This window comes from Mugil cephalus, chromosome 6 (assembly GCF_022458985.1).
Source record: "Mugil cephalus isolate CIBA_MC_2020 chromosome 6, CIBA_Mcephalus_1.1, whole genome shotgun sequence".
NCBI lineage: Eukaryota > Metazoa > Chordata > Actinopteri > Mugiliformes > Mugilidae > Mugil > Mugil cephalus.
Genome location: NC_061775.1, coordinates 4,328,226 through 4,355,473, shown reverse-complemented (window position 1 = coordinate 4,355,473; position 27,248 = coordinate 4,328,226). Strand labels below are relative to the sequence as shown.

The following is a 27,248-nucleotide window of genomic DNA, read 5'->3' as shown; positions in this document are numbered from 1 at the left end:
TTTTACCATCTCAAAGAGAATCAGCTTTCTATCAGCTTCCCTCTGAAGTCTGCGAGGAAGTTCTGGGCAAGAAGTCCTGCAACGGAGGCACAGTCCATTTCGGTGCATCAATCGTTTACACAGACTTTGAACTTGGTTGTGGGTATGTTCAGGCCTTTAGTGATTTCTAAACCTTTCCACAGAATATCAGTTTGAGTAATGCACATTTTTTCATTCCGTTTTTCAGACAGACACTCTGCTGTCTAGCTCTTGAAAGCGGACCATTTTGGGATGCCAGGAAGATTCTGCATGACTCTTAACATTTTTAATGCTGTCTTTTTGGACTTGCCATCTTGACAGTTGCGTGACGACTCAGGCTCACTGATGACTATGATCTCGAATTGGAATCATTATTCCTACAAGCCTTGCTTAGCACCTTTAAAAAAAAAAAATGTCCCAGAGTCTTTGGCCCCTGACTATCTTAACCAGAAAACTTTTCTTTAAATGCTGTTAAATGTGTAACAAAACAGCCTTGGCCTCAAATGTGGGACACTTTCTCAAATGTCACTTGCAGATGACATTTGTAGATCATTTTCATACTACACAAATGCAACTCTGAGACTGATGCGTGAAAAGCCTTACAGTGTTTGGCTTTTATTTCTTATTGAAATTTAAAATGTCACATCGCTATTATAATACAGTACAGTGTCGACAGGCAGACTCCATTATACATTGATTACCAGTCTTACAATTAAAATTAAGGCTAAAAATATGCTTTATTAATTTGTGATTTGTAAATGGGAAACAAAACAAATGGGAAACGACTGCATAAAGCTTACCCCATTATAACGATAATCCAAAACATGATACAAAATAATTAATAAGAAACAAAAACATTCTCATTGTACAGTGGGAAACAAGTTCTTTCCCAAACAAAATATAACCACATTTAAATGGTACCAATAGTGTATTTTATATAATAGACCATGATACAACAAAAGAAAAGATTTGATTCTACCCAAAGGGTTGAATTGACATTTTTCGGCTGTTTGTGTAATTAAAAAAAGAAAAAGGTTTTAAAAAAAAAAATCCTAAGAGTTATCCAGCTCCCTAATCTCTCTGTAAGCTAACTTGAAAGGATTTAAACACAGCGTAACACCTGCTGTTAATACAACTCCCTGATAAAGCTGACATTAGATGTGCCGGATAACATCGCTGCTTATCACTGGAAATTAAAAGACTTACAGAAGAACAGAAGAATATTTAGACTGTAAAACTGCTAAAAGAAAGAAAACAAGAGAGCAGATGTGAGGAAGATGGAGAGTGGGGGGGAAGACAGCTACTAACTGTATTGCAGCCTCCACACCTACAGGCCATCTACAACGACAATCAACGTCTACATATGAAATTAAACAATCAGATAATCAGTAATCACGCTCATGAGTGCTGTTTGTCTCTGTCTCCTCCCACTCCTGATTGGCCCGTCTGATGCAACAACTGCATGATGGTTGGTTTGGGATTAACGTGGTTGCCATGACAACACGTGGAGCTGTGTTGGAATGGATGCATGTGTTTGTGTGTGCGCTAGTGAGTGTGTGTACACTTTGTTTGAAGTGGCAGGCCTTTTCAGCAGCTTTGATCAGGGAAATGTTTGTAGTGGGGGCAAACCTGGAGAACAAACAGGACTTCAGAGAGATTAGCGATCTGTGGAACACACACACACACACACACACATGCACACACACACACACACACACTGTCACAGACATACACACGGACTGTGAAGAAGTCAGCATTCGGAATAAAATCACCAACACATAGACAAACACCATCTCTGCTGAAAATTACACTCTTTCGATTCTCCTCATCTGATGGGATATAAGGAGAAGCCACGTCTGCAGGTTGACATTCTCCCCTCTTTTCTCCTCCATCACAGCCACGGGGCTGATGATTCTCAAGTCCAAGAACAACCTGTGTGTGTGTCCATGCTTGTGCCACTTCTGCAGGGGCCTGTGTAAATCAGCGCCGAGGAGGGGCCAGGTGAGGGCTTTAGTGACCAAGGTGTGACACATGGCCCCCAAGCTCCTCCATCATGCTATAGTGAGAAGTATCATGTGTGCCTGTACATCAGCTGCGTGTGTGTGTGTGTGTATACGCACGAGAGGACAAGTCAAATGGGCGAGCAAGGAGCTGTGATTCAGACAAATACGCCTCGCCACGAGAGCCTCTCCCAACCCCAACCCAGATGGACAGCACTGCAGCTATTCTCAGAGCCACAAGCACATTACTCAGTCCCCAAGGTGGGAGGATAAGTCATCCGCTAAGGTCGCACTAGGTGTTATGTCTCTCACTGCAAGTAGTTCAGAATTTGAAGAATGGAGCTACAAGGCCGAAACAGTAGCTCCACAATCAGAGTGATAAAACGTGGCGAGATAGTGAAGAAATCCATAAACTAATCTCCCTCTGATGGGTCTGTCCTGACCATCACATGGCAGACAAAGATGGATACTCCGTTATATTTTACTTACAGCACAAACTCTGTAGTCCTTTAGAGAAAATGTGTTGGAAAAACCTTTATTGTTGCCCCAGACATGACAGGACTATTTCTTCTGAGATGTCCTCTATGAATTTCTATCAATCCTGAGGTTGGAAAAAAAAAATTATTTAAAGGAATCTTGACAGGTTTAACCTGTGTAATGAATGGTAGGTGTAAAATTCACTAGGCTTTGGTGAGTTAAATATATAGTATATGATGTTAAACCTCAACTTTCAAAGTAAAAGTAAAACTAAGAATGCTTGGGGCTCTTTGGGGTGAGAAAGACACAGTAGTGATTTACACTACCATTCAAATGTTTGGACACGCCTCCTCATTAAATTCAATGAGAAAATGTGTCCGAACTTTTGAGCGTTAGTGTAGGTTAACATGAAAGTTTAGCAGGGATAATGTTGACCACGTCTATTGTCTGAGCCACAACGCAAATATTTAATAACTCAACAGTTGAAGGTAGTGATGGGGGGGGATTGACTAATATTCATGTGCGGGGCTACACAAATGTCAGGACAGAATGTCATAACAATATAATAGGTTGTTGTTGGGATATTTTGGTCTGAACCATAGTAGTGAGCCGACTGTCCGACTGACATTGCTACTGTGATCCCTAGAGCCATGTTGGTAGCAAAGCTAAAAATAAACTTTAAAGCAGATCAGTGCAGTGAAAGAACCAAATAATTTTGCTTTGCACGCAGAAAAATGAATTATCTACTCCAAGGCCTGCCAATGTGATGATCGGGCCGCCCTTAGACCTCCAATTTAAGACATGCAAACATATTAATTACACGTACATCAATAAAAATGATTGAGTCATATGGTGTAATCTATTTTTCTCTGTTATGGAAGGAGGCTGAGTGAGGTCAAGACGCAAGGAATGAGGTGGTCCAATCACACCCTGAGAAGTGGCTCCTGGGGGACCAGACTGGAAAATTGTGATGCAATATTAATTGGGTGATGGTGCGTGCCAGGGAGTTCAGGGTTGTCTGGGGTTTGTCTCCCTAAGGAAAGCCTGTCAGGAGCTGAGAAAGACAGGAGGGATGAATCCCTGACCTTGTCTGTCAGCTGGCGGAGGAGAGGAGTGCTGAGGAAGGAGACCCCGGTCCCATTGACACTCAGATCAACACTCTGCCAGTCTATGGCAAGCCTGCTGGGACACACGCTAACAACCACACAGACAATATGACAGAGTGAGAGAGCAACAAGAACAAAAATAAATAAATAAATATGCCCAGTTTTACTTTCATTGCACAGAGGATGTGGTGGTGTTGTTGGGAGACCGCGTTTATGCCCGCTGTCACCCTTATGCAGTGTGGTGCACACTTAAAGCGATGTCAGTTTCACTGGCACGTGATCCGTTTCGGCGTCACCTCAGTTGGTCGGGGACCTGCCAAGGTATGCAAACTAAATGAGCTGCAAGAAAGAGTTTGCGAGCAGGTCCAACTCCACAGACATCGCCACGATCCGTCAAATCCAAAGCACGGAGATTCCCAGATGGCAGAGAACTTGCCGCAACAGTTGGACTAAGGATGTGTTTGTGTTTGAATGACATGCCTCCTGTTCGTTGCCTCTTCCACTGCTATTCTGGGGGCGCAGATTGTGTTTTTTTCAGCAGTGACACATATCATTTAAGCATTGAGTAAAAGCATTAAGGGCTATGTTGCAGTATTGACAGACAAGTTTGCAATGACTAATATGTAATGCATCACATAGGCTTTTACTTTATAAGATACTTTCCAGTAATTAATAACAAAGAAAGACAAAAAACAAGCAAAGCTCTGTGGTCAAATACTTGGCTCATATATGTCTCGGCTCATACAAGAGTAAAAATAAAAAACTAATTAGACAATCACCACAACATGTACTGCACACACCGTATATACAGACACACACAGCTAATCAGTACAGAAGCATTTACAGTAATGTTGACTCATACAGATTTTCTTATCTTCCTTTTATGGTGTGACAGCTTCATTTATCATGGTGAACAAGTAAGAGACCGAGGCAACGCAAACATATGGGTGAGATCCATGTGTCATCTGAGGACACGCAAACACTGGACACATGTCAGCTTCAATTAACCCTATCCCATCTGTCCGTCTCTAACTCTCTCATGTTTACTTCCACCACCAGGATCTCAACTAGGTCAAGCAGCACAGTAAATCCCGAATGTACGGAAAATGACAAGAAACTTTACTCCACACCAAATGCAAGGTGCTTTTTCTTACTTTCTCCATTTGATTAAAATGATCCCCTGTCAACAGAGAGCTACTGTATTGAATTATCAATGCCATGGGTATCAGTAATTCAGGCTACCCAGCAGTGTGTCATGGACGTTCCTGACATGCTATTGAGCATCCCTCCTGAGAACCTGTCTAAGTTTCCCTGCCCCGCGGGCAGCAGCAAACTCAACACTCCTGTGAAAGGTTAACAACAGCCAATGAATGCAGAACAGAGAAAGTTACGATGGCATTTGTAGCATCGTGTTGTCTTCTGATCACATCTCATATGTGCAGCACAATCCCTGAACCAATAGGAAACTGAGAGAGAGGCAGGTGACATGTAGACACTTACATCCCATTTTTATCTAAAGTGGTACTTCTTATCTGAACACCTCTTTCAACACTGAATATTTTTTTGCTGATTAAAGAAATCAGCAGGTGCCTGTGGCATCAGTGGGATTGTTCCTCCCGTCCTGAAGCGGAGGTGTGTGCCAAAGGCAGAGTGAAACATCACGCCGTAATGCCGTTTCCTTGAGTCTGACAAATGAGGCTGTGGTTGTGCTCTGGTGTTGGCAGTTACCTATGAAAGAATGCATCAGTCCAATTGGCTTTCCTGTCCTGCCTGTCACACAGCTGCACATTTTCCCTCCTTACTTGTGGCGTGCACACACTCATGTGCAGAGAAGAGACACATAAACAGGAATTACATGTCACAGCCAAGCCACCTCTCAGAGTTCCTGTCCTGCGTTACTCACTAGTCTTTTCTAATCCATCCCCAGCACCTTGTGCTGGATCCCTTCCCCTCGTCCTCCCTCTGCCTGTCTTCCACTTTTCCTTCCCCTCTTCGCCGCCCCATCTGAGATCAACACCTAGCTGTGTGCAGGTGCAAGGCTGCTGGCAAACTGTCAGCTTGAGTCTCCTTTACTCACACACACACGCACGCGCGCACGCACACAGCTTGGCTCCGACGCAGGCACTCCCCACTCTGTGTATTGGTATCCACACAGCGAGCTACATTACACTCTCACTGTCAACACATAAAGGAGGACTAACAGCGAGTGTGCTAAAGGTTGGAAAACACTGACTGGCAACACGCAAGGAAAATAACACATATTTGAAAAAACATATACCACAGTCCTACTATAGTTTAAAAAGGCAATTATAACATCTTTACGCATTTCTGTACTTTATTCACACTAATATAAGCGTGTGAGTATAAAGCAAAAGATTGACACAACACAACAACACCGGGAAGACTAAATATCAAACACATTATGTCGACAGGTGTCTCTGTGTGATCTTCCACCATCCCTCAATATCCTTCTTCACACTGATGACTTTGATTTGAATTTCCTTATGAGTTTTCCTAAAATAAAACTGTACCAGTTAAATAAAGGGCCAACAACAGCTGATGATTTCTGGTGTGACAGGAGTGGGAAGGGAAAGGCAACAAAACACAACCAAAAGCAAAAAAAAAAAGTCCAATTTCAATTTTAATGAGCCGAATTAATTAGAGGGACTAATAATGAATGTTATAGAGATTTGACTTTCCCCCAAGAGCTGTATTTCCACTACTATTTTAAAGCCCCATAAGTTTACTGCGGTATTTCCAAGTACTTGTACTTTAAGTTCACTTTATTTTAGAGGGAGCTATACTTATCGCTCTCCTACAATTCTTTTAGAACTGTCGTTACTGGCAACTTTTTATTCTGGTTAAAATGACTTTTACTTTTGATGCTGTTTCATGCCTTCATTGAGGTAACTTTTGGAAGTACTTCATTTCATATTGCAGCATTTCTACGCTGTGGTACTGCTAGTATTGCTTGAGCTCAAAATGTGAACACCTCTTTAAACGTAGGATGTTTCTTTGTCGGTTACCCTTCATGCTTGATCACAACACTAGTCTTATATGTTCTTATATTTTATGTGTCTATGTCAGTGCCAAATACACAGGTCTGACTGGGATTACTGTCATGCTCAATCATTATGTTTATGCACATTTATATACATTTGGAGTTGAAACCTAGTCTGGAAAATTGTTTGTGTAGTGCAAAAAAGTACATGAACGTCTCTTCATCATGCTTTCTATGGCTTCAGATACGTACAAAGTGTCGTACAGAACAAATCATGACAACAAACACCCTTTGCTGTGATTGTGGCTGTGAAGTCAATAGTCAATAGATTTGGCTTAATAACATCTGGTGACTGGATATTACTACCAAAGATTAAAGGTATGTTGACATTATGTTAATATACTGCCTGGAACAGCAATTAGGTTTAATAAATGATACCTGTGTAGTACAAACACTCATAAAGCGATATATGCACACACATACATAGACTGTGTGGTGACCTCTGGAGCTGTGAACATGGAGCTGGTGTCAGTCCGCATGGCCCAGGGTCATCTGACAGCTCTAAACAAGACTCTCATTAACACCAGGCCATTAAAAGCACCTGCTGGTAGGGTGTGTGCGCGGGTCTGTGTGTGTCTCACAGTGTGTGTGCCATAAACTTGGCGTGCAGGCTGACACTGAGCAGGGAAGACAAGTGTCAGTTCGGTCTTCAGCCTCAAATCTCATCAGAAAGCAGAAAGCACTCAGGAACACAGTGATGGGTGGTGTTAAAGGATGATGGAGGAGTCGAGACACTTCAGAGCAACAGTGATGACCGTTCAATCAAGTTGTGTTATTTTCTTTTTTTTTTACACAATGTTTCTGTGTAGGGTAGATAGGGATACTTTAGAGTATTTCACTTTATAATTCCGAGCTCAGAGAAGCTACAATAAATAAAAGCCTCTTTGCCGTCACGGTGGCGTGATGCTTTTAAAGTGTGAAGTCAGAGGATGAGGTGGGTGTGAATTAGGAAGATCCTTGACTGAAATAGAATGAAAACTTTCGTCTCAAACAAATGGTTTTCCAGTGCAGACCGTGTTTACCTGAAGAAATAAAAATGGTAGCTAACACATTCACAATGAGAGTTCACAGCTACACTAGTGAGGAAAGAAGAGACAACTAACAAAGCATCCTTAAGTTGTGCCGTCAGCCCATGTTAATTATTATTTGAGTGCACTGGAAATTAAATAATATTTTCCCGTTAAATACCAAAAACCACACTTTGGCTGCTGTAATGTGATCAGTGTAGGTGGCTGTGTACCGATATAACTTTTAATTCAAGGAGTCAGATATGAATTAAGACTTCTCCTACTTAGCATCTGAAAGAGCAAATAAAGAATAATGTGCTGTAATAGTGCTGTAATAAGTCAAATCTATTTGGCCTTCATAGTAACAGTATCTGCACTGCTTCCTTAAAACAAATATCATTATTTCCATTAAAAGGAGGATGGATATTGCACTGGTAGTGTTAACCTAATGGTAATTCTTAAAAGCACGCTTAAGTACATACAGTATGTGTGTGTGTCTGTATGAGGAGAATAAAAGTGCACTTGCAATCGAGTGTGTGCTGGAGTGTGCATGTGACACTGCTGCCAGGGTTCGCTAGGAATGGTATAATTTATCACACCTAATTAATTATAGTCCAACACTGAGAAGACTTATCCTTGTCGCTCAATCGGCTCCCCACTCTGCCTCCTTCTGTCAGACGATGGGAGGAAAGACCCAGATAAACTTCCAGAGCCTGAAAACATTGCAGCTTTTTTTTTTTTTGAAGTCCCCCTCTTTTCTCAGGCTGATTTGCCACGCCTGTTTAGCCGGCTTCACATTACCATTTAAATAAAGAGGCTAGCTAAATGACCACTGGTAGAACATAAAAAGAGAAATTAAATTGTTTTTCTTTCTCACGGCACTTTATTCTTTTCTCTTTCTAGCCCGAGCTCCTCATCAATTTTAATTGGTTTAGTCCGGGGGGGGGGGGGGGGGGGGGCAGTTGATAAAAATGTGCAGAAGAATCCAAATGTGAAATGAACCCCTCATCTTTGATTACAAGGCAAATCTAATCTCTTTAATGGATTACAATGACTCACAAAGCTAAGAAGACTTGCGACAGCCCAGGTATGTTCATTTTTCGAGGAGAATTGATTATGATAATCTAGACCAACAACAAACAGGAAAATGGCATGGACAACCAGTGGGCATAGAGCTGGTTTCAAAACAGACCTCATGATGAAAAGAGATAACGTCAAACGATAGAGCTGTGCTGAACGAGTCCAGCGGAGAAAACACAAAGGCCTTGGGCGTCTGTTCTGTAGTTAGAAGTTATCTTGTAACATGCATCATTTTTAGAGCATGTATTTCTGCCACTGATTCACAGAATATATAAAGCCTTATAATCGCAACTTTGGCAAATATTTATTTTTTTATGTAATAACTCATCATTCTTATTACATACAAACAATATTTCATTAATGTTACCACTTGTTAGCATTTTGTACCGTGTTATACATACGTACATAGAAAAAACACAAGTCCAAATGAAACCTGGAAGTGGAGGATGAATTTGTACAGTGATGCAGTTTTCCCACGTAATTCTTCCCCTTTTTGTGGCTCTATGGATGTTGACATGAATGTAGTTAGAGCTTGCGTGGGTGCAAGCATGCTGCTGACATCCTGCACCCGTCATCAAGGAGGTGAGCAGATTGCATCGGACACAGATTGATTGCCCTTGAAATCCAACAAAATTGCTTGGCTTGTAACAAGCTTTATTTACTACATTAAATTATCATTAAAATGCTATTAGTGCAATTAGTTCATTTCCATTTTAAACAACACATCTATGAGGAGAGGGGGACGCTGGTGTAAGGAGGACAGCGGAGGAAGTGAAGTGGCGAGGAAAGGAGAAAGGAAAAGAGGATGTGCGAGGAGAGGTGAGGTGAGTCAGGGAGGAGAGCAGTGGGAGATGAATATTAAGCAGCTGTAGTGATTAGGGTGGTGCTGCAGAGTGGCAGTATGACAGTGACATTGGCTGCCATTGGCAGTCCCCGCCATGGTGATTCTCTGGAACCTGCTTCATTTGGGCCATAATTAGCTTAAATGTTCAGAGAATGAAAAATTCATCATCGCTTTGAATCCTGTTAATTGGGGGAGCCATCTGCATTAATAGGGGCCATTTGGACACTGTGGTTAAGTATGCATGTGCGCATACACACATACTGTATGTATGTGTATGCGTAAGCATTTGTATTTAGGTAATAGTGCGCAGTTTTGCATCTACTTACTGGAGCTGATGGACTCCAAACTTTTCCAGTTTTTATCTTCGAAGCAGGAAAATAAGCTCCTTAAGAGTGATAAGGTCCTCTGAGTATCGCTGGCAGCGGAGAGGACAGCTACTGTCAAGACTTAACCAGCATATCTTATCATACAGTTAACTGAACGTATGAACATGCAGCTGGAGGACGGTATGGGTGCTACCTCATGTGTGAGAACACATTGTATACTGTGGCACGCAGCACAATATAAGAGGAGATAAGGTAATGAACAAACTTCTTGTTGCATATTGTACTTACTGCATATTCATCCTCCATGCAGTGAATGAACGCTATACAGTATAAATAATTGGGAAACTGCCTTAAAGAGAAAACAAAAACAAATCTCCAAGAAATTAGACAATAAAGTTCTCCACTTACAGTCACACCAACGGCATAAATGAGATTCAATTTCAAAGAACTTTAAGCTCGACTCTTTTGTTGCTTTCTAATTGTTTTCAATAATGAGAAAGTTTTCTGCGCCTACAGGGGAAAAATACTGCAGGATAAGCAAAATAAGTCGGTTCCAATGGATTCAGTCAGTGTATTGTATCAGTCAGCGATGGACAAACTGAGGAAAATATTGTGCACGAAGAAGGTCCAACACTACAGTGAATGTTGTTTTTCATGTTTTTAACCCAGTGCAGACTGCTGAATGTGTACTAATTTGACGTGTTTGTATTTTTTTTGTGACTTCCTGATAAAGCAAACACATGCTGCAGCGAGGCCCAGGGTGCATTTCTTCTGTATGTGGAGGCAGAAAAGATTAACAGCAGCAGTGGACAGTTGCTGCTGCAAGCAGTAAGAAATCAAGACTAATGTCCATTATTTCTTTGTAGTGAGGCTGGAGGTAGACCACCGTGACAGTGAACAAGAGAGAGCCAGCCTGGAGAAACTGAAAATCATGGTCTGAGTAGAGTTGGGTTTAGTCTTCTAGTTATGGCCAGTGTGCCATTAAGTGTAGTTCAGCCTAGGTGGCTGTGCTCCATGGAGTATGTTACATATCCAGTAATATAACATGACAACATGTCTTTTTTCCAGCATGTGTCTGATCCTGGAGGTAAAATATACACCCACTCTGAACTTTCTATTCCACAAGGCAACAATGGCACAGAATCTTCCCATTTGTACCACTAACAATGTCACAAACAGAATGCATTACCTGTAATGGTGGTGCTACTGTGTGCACCATGTCTGCATGCAAAAAGATGAATCAGACAGTGGTCCAAGAAGCTCCGCAAAAACACTGAAATGACTATATTCATTAGGCTGCGTGTGTGAGATAAATACAATATGTCGCCCTCCGTACTGCAGTGTGTGAGGAGGACACAATGTTTATGCGACAGACAGCCAGGCTGCAGAGCCCAGCCCAGTCTGGACCAGCTCAGCCCAGCCCAGCCCAGCTCGACCCAGCCGGCACTAATCCATCATCGCCACCACTGAATCATCGCGCTGCCAATAAAGGCAGGCGGCAATACATTACAGACATGTGGCAGGCTTTAGCGATAATGACATTGAGAAGTCCCCGCGGGCTGTTGGAAAAGCCTGGGCGCACGACACACTTGCTTACAGAGGCAATAATATATGGAAATGCATCAGCGTGCAAGACAAGGGAGAAGAATGGAGAGGCGAGGCAGTGAGTGGAGCTGAGTGCGTTTGTAAGGAAGGAAGGAGGAAATGGCCTTCGGTGGAGCGCTTCCTATCAGTTTCCAATGTGGACTCATCCAAAGCCAGCATTCAATGATGAGGCTCATTTTAGATTCAAGCCTCTGCAAACAAGCCATCTTACAAGCAATCTGATATGTCAACACCCAATTTCTGTCTTATCTTGCTCTCATGCAGCTCAGCTGATATTTGCAATACGGTTTGGACATGGGTCATGTTAGATACAGGGCTGCCAATCATCGGCACGCTGTGTGGCACAGAGGCAGGCTGGCAGCATGAGAACTGAATGAGCAAATACGGCCCGATTAGCTGTAATGTTATGTTGTTGCTGACATTGAGAGCAGACTGGCTGTTAATCCCTCACCTTCACACGAACACACATTCCTGAAAGTTAAAATCAAATCTGTGGTCAAAGTGGAAGTAAGGACGTGGGGGGCTGATGTTTGCGGCGACGGAAGCTAAATGCAGAGCCTGTGACGATGTTAGATGTGGCATGAAAAGGCACTAAGAGCTTCCACTGGTCTGTGACAAATAACACTACTGATCATGTCTGTCTGGAAATCTGTCTGTCTTTATGGTGTCACACTCCCCTGGTAACACGTTGTAAAAAGTAAATTGCCGTTATTGTACGAGAAACTCAAACTCTACTTTCTGCGTTTAAATTAAAAGTTTACAGGATTGCTGCGTGCTGAGAAATTTGCATTAGCCTAGAGGTCATGAAAGTTTTATGAAACACATTCTCCTCACATGGCCTTTAATTTAAAAATAAAAACTCTTTTGACATCAGTTAAATGATATTCCAGTCTAAAAAACACGTTTAAGGCTTCAAGTAGATTTGTACTTCAAGCTGTGAGCCAGATTTGACCCTGATTTGGTGGTTTTAAAATATACAGATTGGGGTGAAAATACCACCAGTGAAAATTATGTATGAATGCCTCTAACTTGTGAAATTCTGCTGCTGGATATGACCACGCTGGAAGCAGCAGAACATTTGATTGAACATGTTCTTCTTCGTTGGTCCCTCTAAATGGCAGCAAGTTTCTTGTTGTAATTGGAAAAATAGATGATAAATCAGTTGATCTCAAATGTCTGTGAGATCAATCAAGCTAATGACTGCACCGGGGCCACTACAAATAATTATGTTTTACTGTTAATTAATCTATTACCCAATCGTAATTTATTTGAGTAAACTACTGATCAACTATGAGTAGATATGCTACGTTAGTCGGTTAACTTACCGTTAAATAATAAAAATAACATCTGCCATTAAGCTTTAATGCTATGTTCTCATAGCATTATGACAACATCTACGAATGAAGATGTCATTTCAAACCAAAACTTGATGTTAAAAACGATACTTTTCACAAAAAAGTTAAGGCTTGATATATTCTGCCATTCATTAGCAAAGGGAGCGTTGAGTATGATTTGACTTGCATAGCGTATGCAGATTATAACAGGAAAGACAAAAGGTTGCATAGACCCACTTGGAATGTAATGGCAATGGAAATCTTTGTTGTTCAGTTTTAGATGTATGTATTTTGAATAAACAAACCATCTACGACATGCAAATGTTCTGGGAAAGCTGTGCAGCCATGCTAGACGTTAGCAACAGCATAGTTCAGTAGTCAGTGGTGAAAGAGCAACAGGCTCTTTGCCTCAGTAGCAAGGATGAACTAAATTCAACCTTGTTTGAAGCTCAACTACATGGTGATGCACCGACCAATCACATGCACGTTTTACCAGAAAACTTTTCAACTGATGAAGATTCAACAACCTCAACAAGCCCTTGGGTAGCACGTCAACGGCGACTTGCGAGCTTGTTATCTGACCTTTGTCACTAACTGCATGGACCCAGTGTAATAGTGAAACAGTGATGCTGCAGCCTCATTTTAAGGTTGGACAGTAGGCAGATTTTGTCTGTTGAAGTACTTGCACATGTCTGCCAACGGAGTTCAGGTTTTATCCACCAATTTCAGCGTTCCTGGCAGCGGTAGTCTCCATAATTAGGGATGAAAGTAAAGACTTCAAGGCCCCCGTGTATTTCACGCGAATGTCGTCAACATCATCAATCACATCGATGTGTGTTTGCAGCCCGTACAATGTCTATTCAGGTATTATAGCGTGGACCGAGGAGAGGTGGACTGACATTACCACACACACCGTGGTATGTCTAGCACTGCTGAAAACAGAATGTTTGCACTGGAAAGCAATGAAAAAGAGGCAGGAAATGACAAAAAAAAATAAAAAAAGACAAGACACGACTAGAATAAAAGTCTCAATTTATTTCTGTTTATCTATACATTAAACAGGTGTTCCTGAATGCAGCAAGAGAAAACACAGAACAGGATGCTAAGCGTCAAAGAGTTGCTCGCATAGCAGAGGTGTGGCCGGTTTAGCAAAGACATGTACACTCTCTATCGCATATACTTAGAACATTTTCTGTAAATGTAGGGTTGCCTTTGGAAGGCTCAAGAAGGGTGAGGGAGTGTTTACTGAAATACTCTTTTCACATTATCATCAGCTGGAAATACTCCATATAATAATAACCCTGTCTTTCCCTAATGATCATTGCAATGCATTTACAACTAGTACAGACAGGTATATACCCAAGCAGCCCTGTATAGCTCAGTTTAACTCAATTAATAAGAGTGTAGTAATAGTTCTGTATGGATTTGTCATGTCGCCATTGTCCCCTTTGACTGAAACTCAAGGCTGTGCAGACACATTCAACTCTCTCCCGTTATCTATCTCTGTGGTTGGCCCTTCAACCAACAGTGATGTGGAACCAGGTTAGTAACTCAACACCTGCATAGGAATTCAATTACACACACAACTGTCTGGGTCAATTCCCTGGACCAGAGCAAAGCTTACAGTCGAACCGTTACAAAAAACAGTCCAACAAATGGCTTAAGTGCTTCCATGAAACCAACTGCTGTGTACCTGAACACACACGACTCACAGTAGAGAGGCGCCAACACGTTTCATATTCACAAGCATTATTGGAAGTAAAAATACATACATACATACATACTACAAGGTAGCCCCCCCCCCCCAAAGAAACAAAAATAAAAACAGACGTTCACTTTGGCGCACAAGATTCCATTGGGTAAAAGAAAATATAATGCACTTTTTGTATGATTAAGCCAAGCTCACAGTAAGTCAATCATGTACAATTTGCTACACTAAATTCATTTTAACAGTGATACTTGAATCATTTAAATAACAGTGAGGGACAAAGAGATACAACTGATTTAAGTGGTAACTTGACCAAGTTCACAATGGACGCTCCTTGAAGATCTCCCCATTTTTGCACATTAACAGAATCACTTCTAATACATGTAACTCCACCTTAAACAAGGACTACCAATGGATTTCTTATCCTACAAAAACAGGCTGGACTCAAATGGAACATGTTTTGGCTGAGGACCTCATCTACTGTAACGCAACACTGCCAAGTCCAAATCTCCCATACGACAATCCGGCATGCAACCAGTCCGACAGTGGTAACCATTAAATTTCATCTGAGTGAGAGCTAATGATCATGTACTATCTATATGTAACCTGAACTAACTAGTAAAAATGCATATTTCTGAAAATACACTGCAACAATGTAAATTGATAGACAACAGGTGCTAGAAGCAGATGCATCCATTTAAAACCAGCAACGTCTGAGGTACTTCTGAAACTCACAGCTGAGGATATAATCACTATCTACAATATTTGGATGGATAGCATATAGTTGATACAGTAATAGCAGGGTTACCGGTTTAGCGCGACATTTTGGCTTAGAATTTGATTAGCTGAGGGGATAGTGGCGGTTGACACACCTGAATAAAACACAGCTGTATGACGATAGAAACATAGAAAAACAGCACCATTTGAGGTCCGATAGATCAGTTTTTGAACTGTTTGCTGGTAGCACCGTCAACCAGTAAAAATCTCAGAATGCAATACAGACAGAACACAACCACCGATCAACTGCACAACATAGCAAAGAGCGAAGATATATATTCAGAGACGACCCCTCACACAGACACCCCTTTACAGCAGCATCTTTAAGCAGGTAATAAAACTGATTTCTCCTAAGAATGATATTTGTGTACTGAGGTGTTTTACAAGTTTTATATGCTGTACATGTTGAGAGTAACCAGGTATACCTTTTCCTATAGATTGTTTTTTTTTCTTTTTTAATATACACACATAGTTTACAGTCACTGACAAACAAACACCAGAGTAACAATGAGGTAGGACGGTGAAGTTAGATGAAGTAGAACCGGTTTGTGGATTGTATACAAAGTTTCTGATACCTGTAATAAAAATATAGGCCTGACAATATGTTCCTCCCGTTTTCCTCATTGTGAAGTTAAGTTTGACATTGTATCTGCGGCTCAAACAGTAATGTGTCGTGTGCACATGTAGCTTGAACTCTGAAGAGATGGCGCCAGTTATTTTGTTCCACAAAGTGAAGCTAAAAATGGATCTCTTTTTCCCAATCAAACTGTCAAAAAAAAAAAAAAAAAAGCAGCGAAAAGCTCCTTCACTTCTGAAGCTTTGACAGGTGTTCACAACATAAGCCAAAACACCAAGCGAGGAGGATTGCTATTATCTTGATACATGTGCGTTTCTAAATCTAGTCCATGTAAATGTGAGGAGAGTAAAGAACTAGAGGTGGCATAGGAAGAGGATGGCAGAGCCAGAGAGGTGATGCTTCCAGCCTATCGCTACTTAAGTGTGACAGTGAGAGTACTGGAAGCCAAACTAGCCTATAATATCCATTAATGGCTCTGCCAGGTTATGCAATGGCGTCTACTTCTAATATGCTGTTAAAATCCAAACTGCTCGTCTGCAAGTGACTTGGTACATCTGATAAGAGTGTGGCCTTGCCATCACAGATTAAGCCAAATCTGGTTTAAAAACATACAGTACTTCCATACAGCTTTCATCCACTGAAGATGGTTTTAGTTGAAGGATTAGGCTTAATCGTACTCCAGGAAACCAGCCTTTGAAAACAAGTTAACATTTCAGATGACATAAGAGCTCTATTAATAGTCTTTCTTTAAGCATTATTTTAACCACACCCCTTTTGGCATCAAACAACAAAGAAACAAACACAAACACAATACACGACAATGTGTCAGAATTTCAGAATTTGCACAGCAGAAATCTTTTCTTTCCTTTGAACTGCAGTTATTTTCAACACACCCTAGCGCACGTAAACCTCACATGTTGCTTTGTACAAGGAGAAAAAAAAAAAAAAAAAAAACGCTAAAAAGACACTGAAAAGGGGATCTTTAGGGAACCACCCGAAATGATATCAATAACATGTCACCCATTCAGGTGATTTAAGATTCACTAGACTCCATTACCATGGCATGGGCCTTTTTTCTTTTCTTTTTTTTTTGTTTTTGTGCAAACCCTGCTGATTCCTCAGTCAGCATCCCGCTTCTTTAGCTTGATCTTAGCAATCAATACTTTGGCTTACAATTACCACTCATTTGTAAAAAAAATCACAATTATGCTTATACAAGTCATCTTTACACATACCAGCATTGTGACACATTAAGTTAAAGCACATATTCCAGTCAGCTTGCACATTTCCTTGGTAAAAGTCTTTAAAATAGTGAAGAGCCATAAAGAAGTTGTAGATTCCAGTTGGACCATAATTTAACTTATGGAAATCTGGTTTTCTAAACACTGCAAATAAGTATATTTTTTTTTTTTTTTTTTACTTTTATTTTACAGTATTAAGTCTGATCAAGCTTGTTGTTGGAGCACTGGCATATCAGGGGCATATCTGACTGATAAGACTCAACTATAGTCCATGAAATCATTCTTGCCATAACAAACAATAAACCAAAATCGTCTAAGGTGCTTCATGATAATAATACAATGATTGTTAGGCTTTAATCTAAAAAAAAAAAAAAAACATAAAAAAGGACAAATACCACCTTTAAGATTAAAGAAATTGCCCAGAAGTTTAAAGTGCATTCGATGTAAATGATTTAAGTTGATCTAAATACTGCATCTCAACTGTTAGAGTGCAATGGTTTAACATTTTTTACCTAACTATGGCAGATCAATAGGTAGAGCTTAAGTGAGGTTTATCAATTATCCTATGCTGTGAGAATAAACTCAAAGTCAGATGTTAAGGGAAGTCTTATCTCACGTGTTCTTTAGGTATCACTTTGGCTAAAAGGAGGGGGGAGGGGGGACGGGGGATCTTAATTTTATCAGTTTGCAGACCCCACTGATCTACATTTGGAAACAACATCAAGCTTAAAGCCAACAATTCATATGAAAAAAAACAGTAATAATAAAATATATATATGTGAAGAAACACAAGAAATTGACAGGTAATATGGAATTACGACATCAATTAGCAAAACTTAACCAGAAGCTCGACATGATAACATGACTACAAAATGAAATATCCATGTTTGGTGGAAATAAAAAATAAGAAGATGTTTATGTACACTAAAATATTTCCAAAACATAAAGTAGCTTAAGAAAAGGCTGATCTGAACTTTTGAAACAACAAAAACCAAGACAGACAAAAAATGATAGAGAGAAATAAACCGACAGATAAATGAGAATCTAGAGTGTGACGAGGAGAAAGGCTTGATGGGCAGCTCTGGAGCAGATTCACAGTTAGCCACAGCTAGGTCACAGTTGAGATTTCAATCTTCAGCATTTAGTTCCAGCCCGCAGAAAGCCACACAAACCATTTTGGATCAAAACAAAAATAACAACAGGAGAGGGGGGAAACATATACAAGAAAAAGAGGAAATTTTTAAAGTTCTGATGGCATAGCTCAGAGGAAATTGTCACTGGAGCAACCTTATTTTGTTCCCCAGTGGTGTGGCTTCGACAAGAGGGGGTTATTACGGGGTTCAGCAGGGCCAGACAACTACAACAGCAAAATAATGTTCCAGACAGCTTTACCCACAGCTAACACTGCTTCCACAAGAAGATGACCTAAACCGTGCAGAGCTGTCCCCTGATTTTCACGCCGGCAGTAGTCCGGCTCAGCTCAACGTAATGGTGTGAACCACTCAGAAAATAGTACCTGGCCACCTCTTACATTCTCACAGCAAAGTGCAGGTGAAGCTTCATCACTTCAGCTTACTATACATTTACAATCACAGCTTACTAGAAAAACCAGGGGTGTATATACCAGCCCCTGGTGATTGCCAAATCTATTTAAGGCCTTTCTAGGCATCGGCATGCCTGTACCGCCACAACTCAACGCTCAAGTTTTCTGAAAGTGACATGTTTGATTAAGAGTAACACAGGAATATCCCATCAAAGCCTTTCTTGTGCTCTCTCGTTGATAGCAAATATTCAAAACTAAAAGGTCAACATAAAAAAAATCATAATAAATATAGCACTCTATGGACTCAACATCAGAGTCATACTTCCCATTAAATCTTCGTAAGCCCTCGTTTTAATAAAGTGATGTGTTGTGATTGACCTACAGTTAAGGGGAGGACACACAGGCATAATTAATCTCCTAGAACAACAGAATCTCCGCTGCAGAACGACATATGGCTGTTACTAATTAAGACTTGTGCATCTGAGACACTGATGTCCCATTATATGCAGTAAGTACCAACAACAAATCCCCAGCAGTTATTGGGCGGTGACCAAAAGTGTAAACCGTTCACACGTCGAAGATCTAACGCAAACTAGCATCATCATCATTATAGCATCAGAAGATTTTATCAAGGGAAATAACCTCTTACTTTTTAAAAGCTCAAGGACTTAAAATGATGTTCTGACACAGAACAATAAATTAATCAACAATCACATCAAGTTTCTCTTTTGACACATATGCACACATCTCATAAACCCTATCTCTGTACCAATGCCACTGCAAAGCTTATAAAAACACTCATACCAGCTCATATCAGACTAGTTCACATGGGTTCAATTCTAACTGGTGGGTAAAGCTGTCTGTAAGCCAATTAGAAAGCTGGGCACTGAACGAGGTGATGTTCATTCTATAAGGGAGGGTGGGAAAAAAGCCTGCTTGTTTTTACATTTCACATCCGAACCAATCCAATGTTTTAACAGAAATATGACTGCTCCTGAAACGGTGACAGCATCCCCCATCCACCCACTTTTAAGTCCCCTCGATATCCTGCAGACCACATGGGGGGGGAAGAAGGCGCTGGCGTGACAGTTGATCACTATATGCCATCGTAGGTGAAGTTCTCCATCTTGACTGTCTGTCTGATGAGCAGCTTTGACTCCCGCCGCTCCTCATTCTTGATGGACTTGTTGATGTCCATTATCTTTTCACAAATGTATTTGTTCACTTTGGACAATCTCTGCGTGATCTCTGCACTGTCAGCGGTCTCTTGAGACACTCTGTCGTACAGACACTCTGGGGAAGGAGTGAGCAGGAGTAGTCAGACCGCATCAAATCCAAAAACTGCTAATCTTATATTCGTGCGTGATAAGGATAACCGATGTTTTCCATCTTGACTCAACTTACAAAGATACACCCAAACAAGACCTCGTCTATTGCAACAATCTTGATTGTACATGTTTATCTTACCTCTGACAATTTTCAACTTGCTAGGTGAGAGAGGAGGTTTAGGCAGGGCATCTTTCTTCTTTTTAGTGGCCACTCCAGTGACACTGCGGTTTTTGAGGGTTTCTGTGCCCCAGATCATCACAGCTAGGTTCTTTGTGAATTTGGAGTCTCCCTGGGTTCGCTGCAGCTGGTGCCACTTCTCTTCCTCCACCCAGATCCCACCTCCGAGGTGTACCTGCAGGGAGGACACACAGAGAAACACAACGATAGTTCCATGTTTAGATAAACTTACTGTACACTATGATGATGGTGCTCACACACTTGGAACATTTGTGTTATGTGCTGCAGAAATTGAGTTTCACCAGTCTACAATGTTCCAGTGTCTCAATAGCCGGTGTCAAGTCAAGGACAAAGGCTTTTGAAAATATAATGGTACTTAATGGTTTCAAAGGTACAGCTGGTACTGGGGACACTGGACAATAAAAACAACATGTACAATGGTTGTCAAGATGCAGGAAGGACTCTGCTGTGTCTGAATTTATACTGTGATGTATAAAAAGTGTTTTCTCCCTTCCTGATTTCTTAATTTTTTGTTTGTCACACTCAAAGGTTTCAGATCTTCAAACTGATTTAAATATAGGACAGAGATAACAGAAAGCTTTTATTATAAAGATGAGTGGGTTGTCTCTTAATAAAAACCTTCATGTGACAAACGTGCGACAAAAATGGAAAAAAATAAGAAATGAGGAAGGGGCGCAACATGTTTTCACACCACTGTATATATACAGTACACATGTAAACATATTGCGGTAACTGGGATCTGTCCTAGTAGAAAGGAAGAGAAATAGCTGATAACTGGTGTGACTTAAAATACTGGTAGGCTACCAACAAAATCATTTTCTACATTAGCGTGGAGTGCGTGTCATTTATAAGATGATGTGGGCAACAGTTGTGGAATTTTAGTGGTATTGGTGCCATCTCATGTTTTTGGGCTCATCACAGCCAAGTGAGGCAGGACATATCTTCACTAGTTCCACGCTATGGACACCTCAAGAAGGACCACTTTCACCAACGAGGAAGCGTAAATGAGCTCAGGTCACTAGCTGCTTGTAGTTTGGATTACCTTTATTATGAACTTAGCCTGCAGCTCTCTAAAACTGCCACTGCCTGTTGCATAAGCCTGCACCAAACCGTCCAAAGCTGATTGCCAGCCTAGGCAGACTGCCCTGGTCTTCTAGGTGAGCTAATGCAACAGGAGGGGATATGTGACTCTCTTTCCCCCCTCTACTCTCTTATCACCGTAAAGTCTTTAGGCCAGCATCCAAAAGGTTTTTTCCCTGTGCAGCTAATGTGCTTTAGGCCCCCGGCCAGCAGACAAGCTTTTTACTGCCCTCGAGTTAGACGGGACCGTTTTCATCCTCGCCCTCCCTTTGCTGTCGTTTATCTCTTTTTCTTCATCTCTCCTGCTCCTTTTTGCCCCGCCCCACTCTCCCCCCCCGTGCGCTCTCACTAGGGCTAACCTGTCAGTCACTTTAAATTCCTCTCGTGCAAATAATTAATATGGGGTCCCTGATGTAGGAGAGTTCTAATTTGCAAGTGTTCTTCACGCTTGAAGTGGCTGCAGGCCCCAGAGCTTGTAGTACCAATTCCCCCCCTGTCATCAGAGACAGGACGCTGGTTGAGTTACAGCGGTGGGGGGAGCAAAGAACCCTAACAGGCTAATAAACACTGATGATGCTGGCTAGGCTTGCTGGAACAATAATAATCTTCTCAACCTTGTTTACCTGCTAGGGTAGGGCAGGAAGGGGGAAAGGACTGATCAGCTATGACAGCGTGTTCCCAGAGTCATGGGTGTTTAGAGGAAATACAGCATTTCCTACAAATTTAGGCTACTTCCCACAGTCACCCACAACAGCGTGGAATACAGGAGAGGGAACGAAAGGACTCATGACTCACAAAGGTTGACATGGCTTATCAACACTTTGTACAAGCAAGTGTTTAATGATCGTTCCGGTTTTACTACATAAATTAGAGATTCAGTCAAATATATGAAGATCTTAACTGAAAACACAGGCCTCTCACGACTGATTACACTACATTACTAATACGTCTTAAATGGCATCAGAAAACAGATTAAGAATCAGATTAACTTGTTTTCCTTTGGGCTGTGTTTAAGAGTATTAAAGACCAGGCAGTCCTTTTTATTACACCTTTCTATGGCTCTTGAGTTTGTTTTCCAGCTGCAGTGAACAGTGAAACTCCACCAAAGCATGAAGTGTGTTTTAGTCCAGTCAGACGTACCTTCCCATCGTTGCAGGTGTATACTGTTCTGGGTGAAGGGGAGTAGCTGGAACTGGTGTTGGCTTCTTCTCTGCACGTCTCCGGGGCCTCAACAATAGGTTCAACCACTTCAGCCTTGATTGTCTGAGTGCCATTGTCATGCATAGGCTCTACGAGGCAAAGCAGATAGTTAACATTATAGAGGTATCTGCAACAAATCTAAGTCTACCTGAAGATGATGTACAATGAAACACTATACAGTACAGTAGGTTAATGGTATACAGCCGATGGCCCCTTGTTCTCTACTCTAGTACAATTTTAGTTTACTTGTGTTCACCTCTGGCTCACTTACTTGTTTATTTTCTTCCCGCCTTAGCTTAGGCTTCCCTGTGCCCTGCAACAAGCGGCTATTTTAGCCCAGTAACTAAGCTGGCTTGGTGGCTGGCCACACTAAGCTCCAATGTAGCTGATGAGTTTTAATATCGGTCAGCGCACTCCATCCCTTGCCTGACAGCACCCCAGGGTGCTCTAATCTTTAGCCTGTCCATTAAATGGTCTAGCCAGTGGCCAGGCGCCTCTGTTCAGATCTACAGGGGGCCCTGGGGTTAACACCAGCATCTGGCCAAGCTTGAATCTGTACAGTGCCGCACACTGAAATGACACCGCTTTTAATCACACTTATAACTACATGCATTATATTCCACTTCCTGTACTGGATTTACCACTTTAGAAATGGGCCAAATAAAAGCCCTTTGCTGGATTAAAATGTATTCAATGTATTACACCTATCGCTTAATAATTTTATGACTGCAACCTGTTTCAGAGGTTTGGCAGGAACCTTTGTTGTTTGCTGCAATGAGACGGTTGTATGTGGCATGCTTTAGAATATTAACCTGAATTAACTTTAGGTGAATAGAATAAAATACAGTCAGTTTTAGCAGCAGAACAGGCAGGAGTTTGATTTTCTGTCTGAATCAGACAGATTTGAAGTACTCGGCCTCCTTCTGTTTTAAGAAGGTCACTCTCATCACTACGAGCCTCTGCCATCCTAAGACACAAACCAAACTACAGCTCCCAAACTCAAAGATACGTCAAGTACTTTAGTGTCATTCAGTTTTAGAAAGACAGTGACTAAAGCAGAAATGTCTGTTTAGCTATATTCTGATTATCTTTCTATGCTGTTTTCTACAGTTATTTGCAAAAAAGTTTTAGACATAAAACATAATGTCTGATGTTTACATAAAAATATGTAGATCATCATCAGAGCACAGAGGGTATAAATGAGTATATTCTTCTCCAGACATACTCTAGACACCAACTTCCTTTAACTGAAACCGACTTTGGAAGTAGTAAAGGTTTTGTTCCTTTAAATTGGAGATATCTCACAGTATCAATTGATTTAGCTTCAGTAGACGCTTTCTATGAATGACTGACCAAGTTAAAAGCTATCAATCAACTTTGTAGCTCCTATTGCTCACCACTGCCCAATCTCATGAGAAGTACATCTTGCAGTCTCCTGTTGAAGTCCCTCAGTTCTTTGACTTCCGTTAGCAAGCTGCCATACTCCTTCAGCTTCTTTGCCTGCTGCACCAGCTGCCTGCGGGTCCTCTCCAGCTCCTGCTGCAGCCTCCTCATCTCCTCTTCCTGTTGCCTGTAGCTGTGAACCAGCTCCTCGTACAGGACTCTGGGAACCACAGCTGCAGCTACCTCAGACACACAATCTGTGTCCACCTCCAAATGCTGTTGTTGCTGCTGGTGATGATGGTGTTGCTGATGCTCTGACTCCATATCTTCATCTTCGTCATCTGCATCCTCTCCTTCTTCAGCCAGTCGGTCCTCATCCAGGTCCTCCTCGCCCTCCAAACAAGAGCTGGCTGCATTTCTCTCTAAGCGAGCTACTACTGCCGCCAGGCTTTTGGAGGAGTTTGAAAGGGGGCGCCCATGGTCCTGAGACAGAGCCTAAAGAAAATAAGGACAGTCAACGTAGGGAAAAAATAGGCCAGTGACATAAAACCTGAATTGTAATACACTAGAAAGTTGGGACTATGACCCAGATATAAAAATGCTGCACAGGATTTTGAATATTTCAGCGGTAGACCTTGTAAAACATTTAAAAATTTTGCAGTTACTATCTCATTCCATTCACCACAGAAGGGAGAGGAGATAAAAAAAAAAAAAAAAAAAAACCACATATCAATCTGAAAAATGACATGACAGACTGCAAATGGTTTGTTTTGACTGCGTGGATCTCAATAGAAACTGGGAGGAGAGGAGTCACTGAGTTCTTTGATGAGCCGCTCAGAGGATTTGTCTGTGAAAGGGCAGCTGTCCAGAGTGCTGAATTTGTGTTAATCCAGCATATGGTAAAAATAGCGTGGGGGATTTGGGGTGTCAGCCAAGTTTATGAAAATGTGATGTATTATCAATAGATATGTTTAAACATAAGTCCAATGTTGTATACGTCATGGTGATGTACATACATCAACATGACACATGCTTTTACACTTGGGACCACGCTTAACTGACCACACTGAGATTTTTTCATTACTTTACACAGCAAAGTCCTCTCTCACACAGCAAATGGCTGAAAGTTTCATCATTTAAAGAGAAATATACTCTACTTCAGTTTCCCACTTAAACAGAGTTTGTTTTCATATAAACATGATTAAAGGATTGCAACTTCATGATATGAGGCTGTCGTGCCTAACAAATATAACCAAATGATGCAGGTAAGTCCTTGAATGTACAAACATAGTCTACTTCAGGTCATCCTACCTTTTTATGCCTGAGTGGCATTCTCTCTTCTCCAAAACTGTTCTCAATAGAGTTTCCTGAATTCTTGATGGACATCTTGGGAATTTTCATCTTCTTTTGTGTTATACTGTCTTCAAATTCTTCTATTGTATCTGTGAAGTCCAGAAACACATGCAGGTAGAAACACATAAAAGTTCCAAAAAAAAAAAAAAAAAGTCACAGTGATTTATCATGAAACGTAAAAGTATCTAAAGAAGAGATGAATCGTTTTTTTTTTTTGATTACATTCACTCTCTCTCCTTTTTTTTTTTTTTTTTTTAAACCAAACTAACTTTAGCGCCGTGAACTAAACTGTGCGCTTCTCGGAGGACTGCGGTAGAAATCGTCCTGCCTGTAACTGACTCCGTGAAGGTGTTGGCTACATTGTACCGATCTGCAGCCCAGACAGCTCAGATTCGGGGATTAGTGGTGCAGGTAGTTAGAGATCGTGCATGGGAAACGAGCCCGAGCAAACACGGCTGTAACTGCAGATAACGTGGGTCAAGCATTTCACCCGGACAATTCAGCACATTAACATGACACGCCGTCATAAAACAGCCATGACGTTGGCATGTTAGTGATGGACAGGCCGGTGTCTGACACAGCAGCTGCGACTGCAGCACCGCAACACCTCCGTGGCACAAACCTCCAGCTAAGCCAGCTAACGGGCTAACTAACACGCACCAACGCCGACGGACTTTCAATAGTATTTCCAACCATCTAAAAAATGACAACCGATCAAACAATGGCTGCCATATGCGCTGCTAACGTAGTGACAGTGATGCGTTTGCTCGCAGACACCGAGAGCGTCGGCGCTAGCCTGCTAACGCGGAACGAACACACACCAAGCTAGCAAGCATTAGCTCCGTGTTGTAAACAACCGCTATGACTCGCTGCCACGTATTGAGCCACAAAACAACCAGTGTCACTCTACCGAAACTAGAGAGGTAACTCGCGGAGCACGGCTCTGGAAATGTTAAAATATGTCAAGCACTGACGACGAGGTATGACTACATACCAAAACTTATCTTAGCATATCTAGCTAGCCACATCCGAGGACGTTGTTGTTGCTATCAGAGTCGGACTCCAGCTGATCACGTCCTGACACATCGGACAAAAAGACTTGCGTTGACACATGACAGAGTTTCGCGCACATCAGCGGTTCGCTGACAGATAGAGAAAAGGAGCATTTAAATGACCAAAGGTAGAGTATTAAGAGGACAACTTACCTGCAAGGGCAAGGATCTGTGCTTCGCACGGCTGGCCTGCGCTGCCATTCTCTTCAGTTCTGTGAACCAGATACACCTTCTGATTATCAAAATCTGTTTTGTGCTGAGGTCTGAAATCTTCGACATTTGAAATGGGTAACGCGTAGCACATATCGTCTTCAAAGAATCTAACAAAAGCATACATTATTTACTTCTCTTTGGTCCTGCACTTTGGATATGGTTGACAGTTTTCCTCACAAAGTATTAAAAAAATATATACACATGGGGGGGTTGGGGATGGTGTCTGCGCTCGGCTACTCTTGCCTGGTCCACATCACCAGGATAGATCAAGGCATGAGCAATGGACCTGACATAAACTTTGCTGTTAAAATACAGTATTATTCACATGCAGAGGTATTAAAAATAATTTTAAATAATTGTGCCAGGAACCTTTCAAACGCATTTTCTTTATTTTTATTTATTTATTTTTTAATAAAAACGTAATATAAATATCTATTTTTTTCAGCATTGCTTTAAGTGTTTCAGCAAGATATTTCAGTCACCCGGGGTTATTTTCAGAGAATTGTTTTGGGGAACTGAGGTGAGAAAAGTCACAAGGATTATTTACCTGCCTGGTTAGATAAATGTCTCTGTTGCATGGGCTCTTGGTTTGTACTTCTCATCTATTTCTTGCATCAAACCAAAAACACTTAAGGCCAGCTGACATAAATGAACTCTTTGTTATTGTAAGACAGCCAGGTGGTTATACAACAGGATGGATTTCTCTCAGTTGTTACTCTAATGGAGGGCACCACAG

At 41.4% G+C, this 27,248-nt stretch overlaps 2 protein-coding genes across 3 annotated transcripts in view; both read right to left on the bottom strand.

The window, feature by feature from the left end:
• agbl4 (AGBL carboxypeptidase 4) overlaps positions 1 to 27,248 on the bottom strand; it is a 253,123-nt gene that overhangs the window by 41,256 nt on the left and 184,619 nt on the right. The window lies entirely within an intron of this gene.
• bend5 (BEN domain containing 5) lies at positions 13,874 to 26,738 on the bottom strand. Of its 2 annotated transcripts, XM_047587748.1 has the most exons (7): positions 26,635 to 26,719; positions 26,453 to 26,511; positions 25,206 to 25,336; positions 23,909 to 24,389; positions 22,452 to 22,600; positions 20,172 to 20,385; positions 13,874 to 19,997 (listed from the first exon to the last, which is right to left on the bottom strand). In XM_047587748.1, the coding sequence occupies exons 3-7, from the start codon at positions 25,293 to 25,295 to the stop codon at positions 19,801 to 19,803; spliced, it is 1,131 nt and encodes a 376-aa protein (XP_047443704.1). In that variant the 5' UTR covers positions 25,296 to 25,336; positions 26,453 to 26,511; positions 26,635 to 26,719; the 3' UTR covers positions 13,874 to 19,800. The 2 variants fall into 2 exon arrangements, with proteins under 2 accessions (XP_047443704.1, XP_047443703.1); XM_047587747.1 differs by having other exon boundaries at positions 26,453 to 26,738.

Bases quoted from the DNA above. Each gene is read 5' to 3' on its own strand.
- bend5 (XM_047587747.1), bottom strand. From the start codon at position 26,636: ATGTATGCTTTTGTTAGATTCTTTGAAGACGATATGTGCTACGCGTTA. The intron at 22,601-23,908 runs GTGAGCAATAGG...TTTGCCTCGTAG, and splicing joins TCTCATGAGATTGGGCAGTG to AGCCTATGCATGACAATGGC. The intron at 20,386-22,451 runs GTACGTCTGACT...TCCTCCCTGCAG, and splicing joins ACACCTGCAACGATGGGAAG to GTACACCTCGGAGGTGGGAT.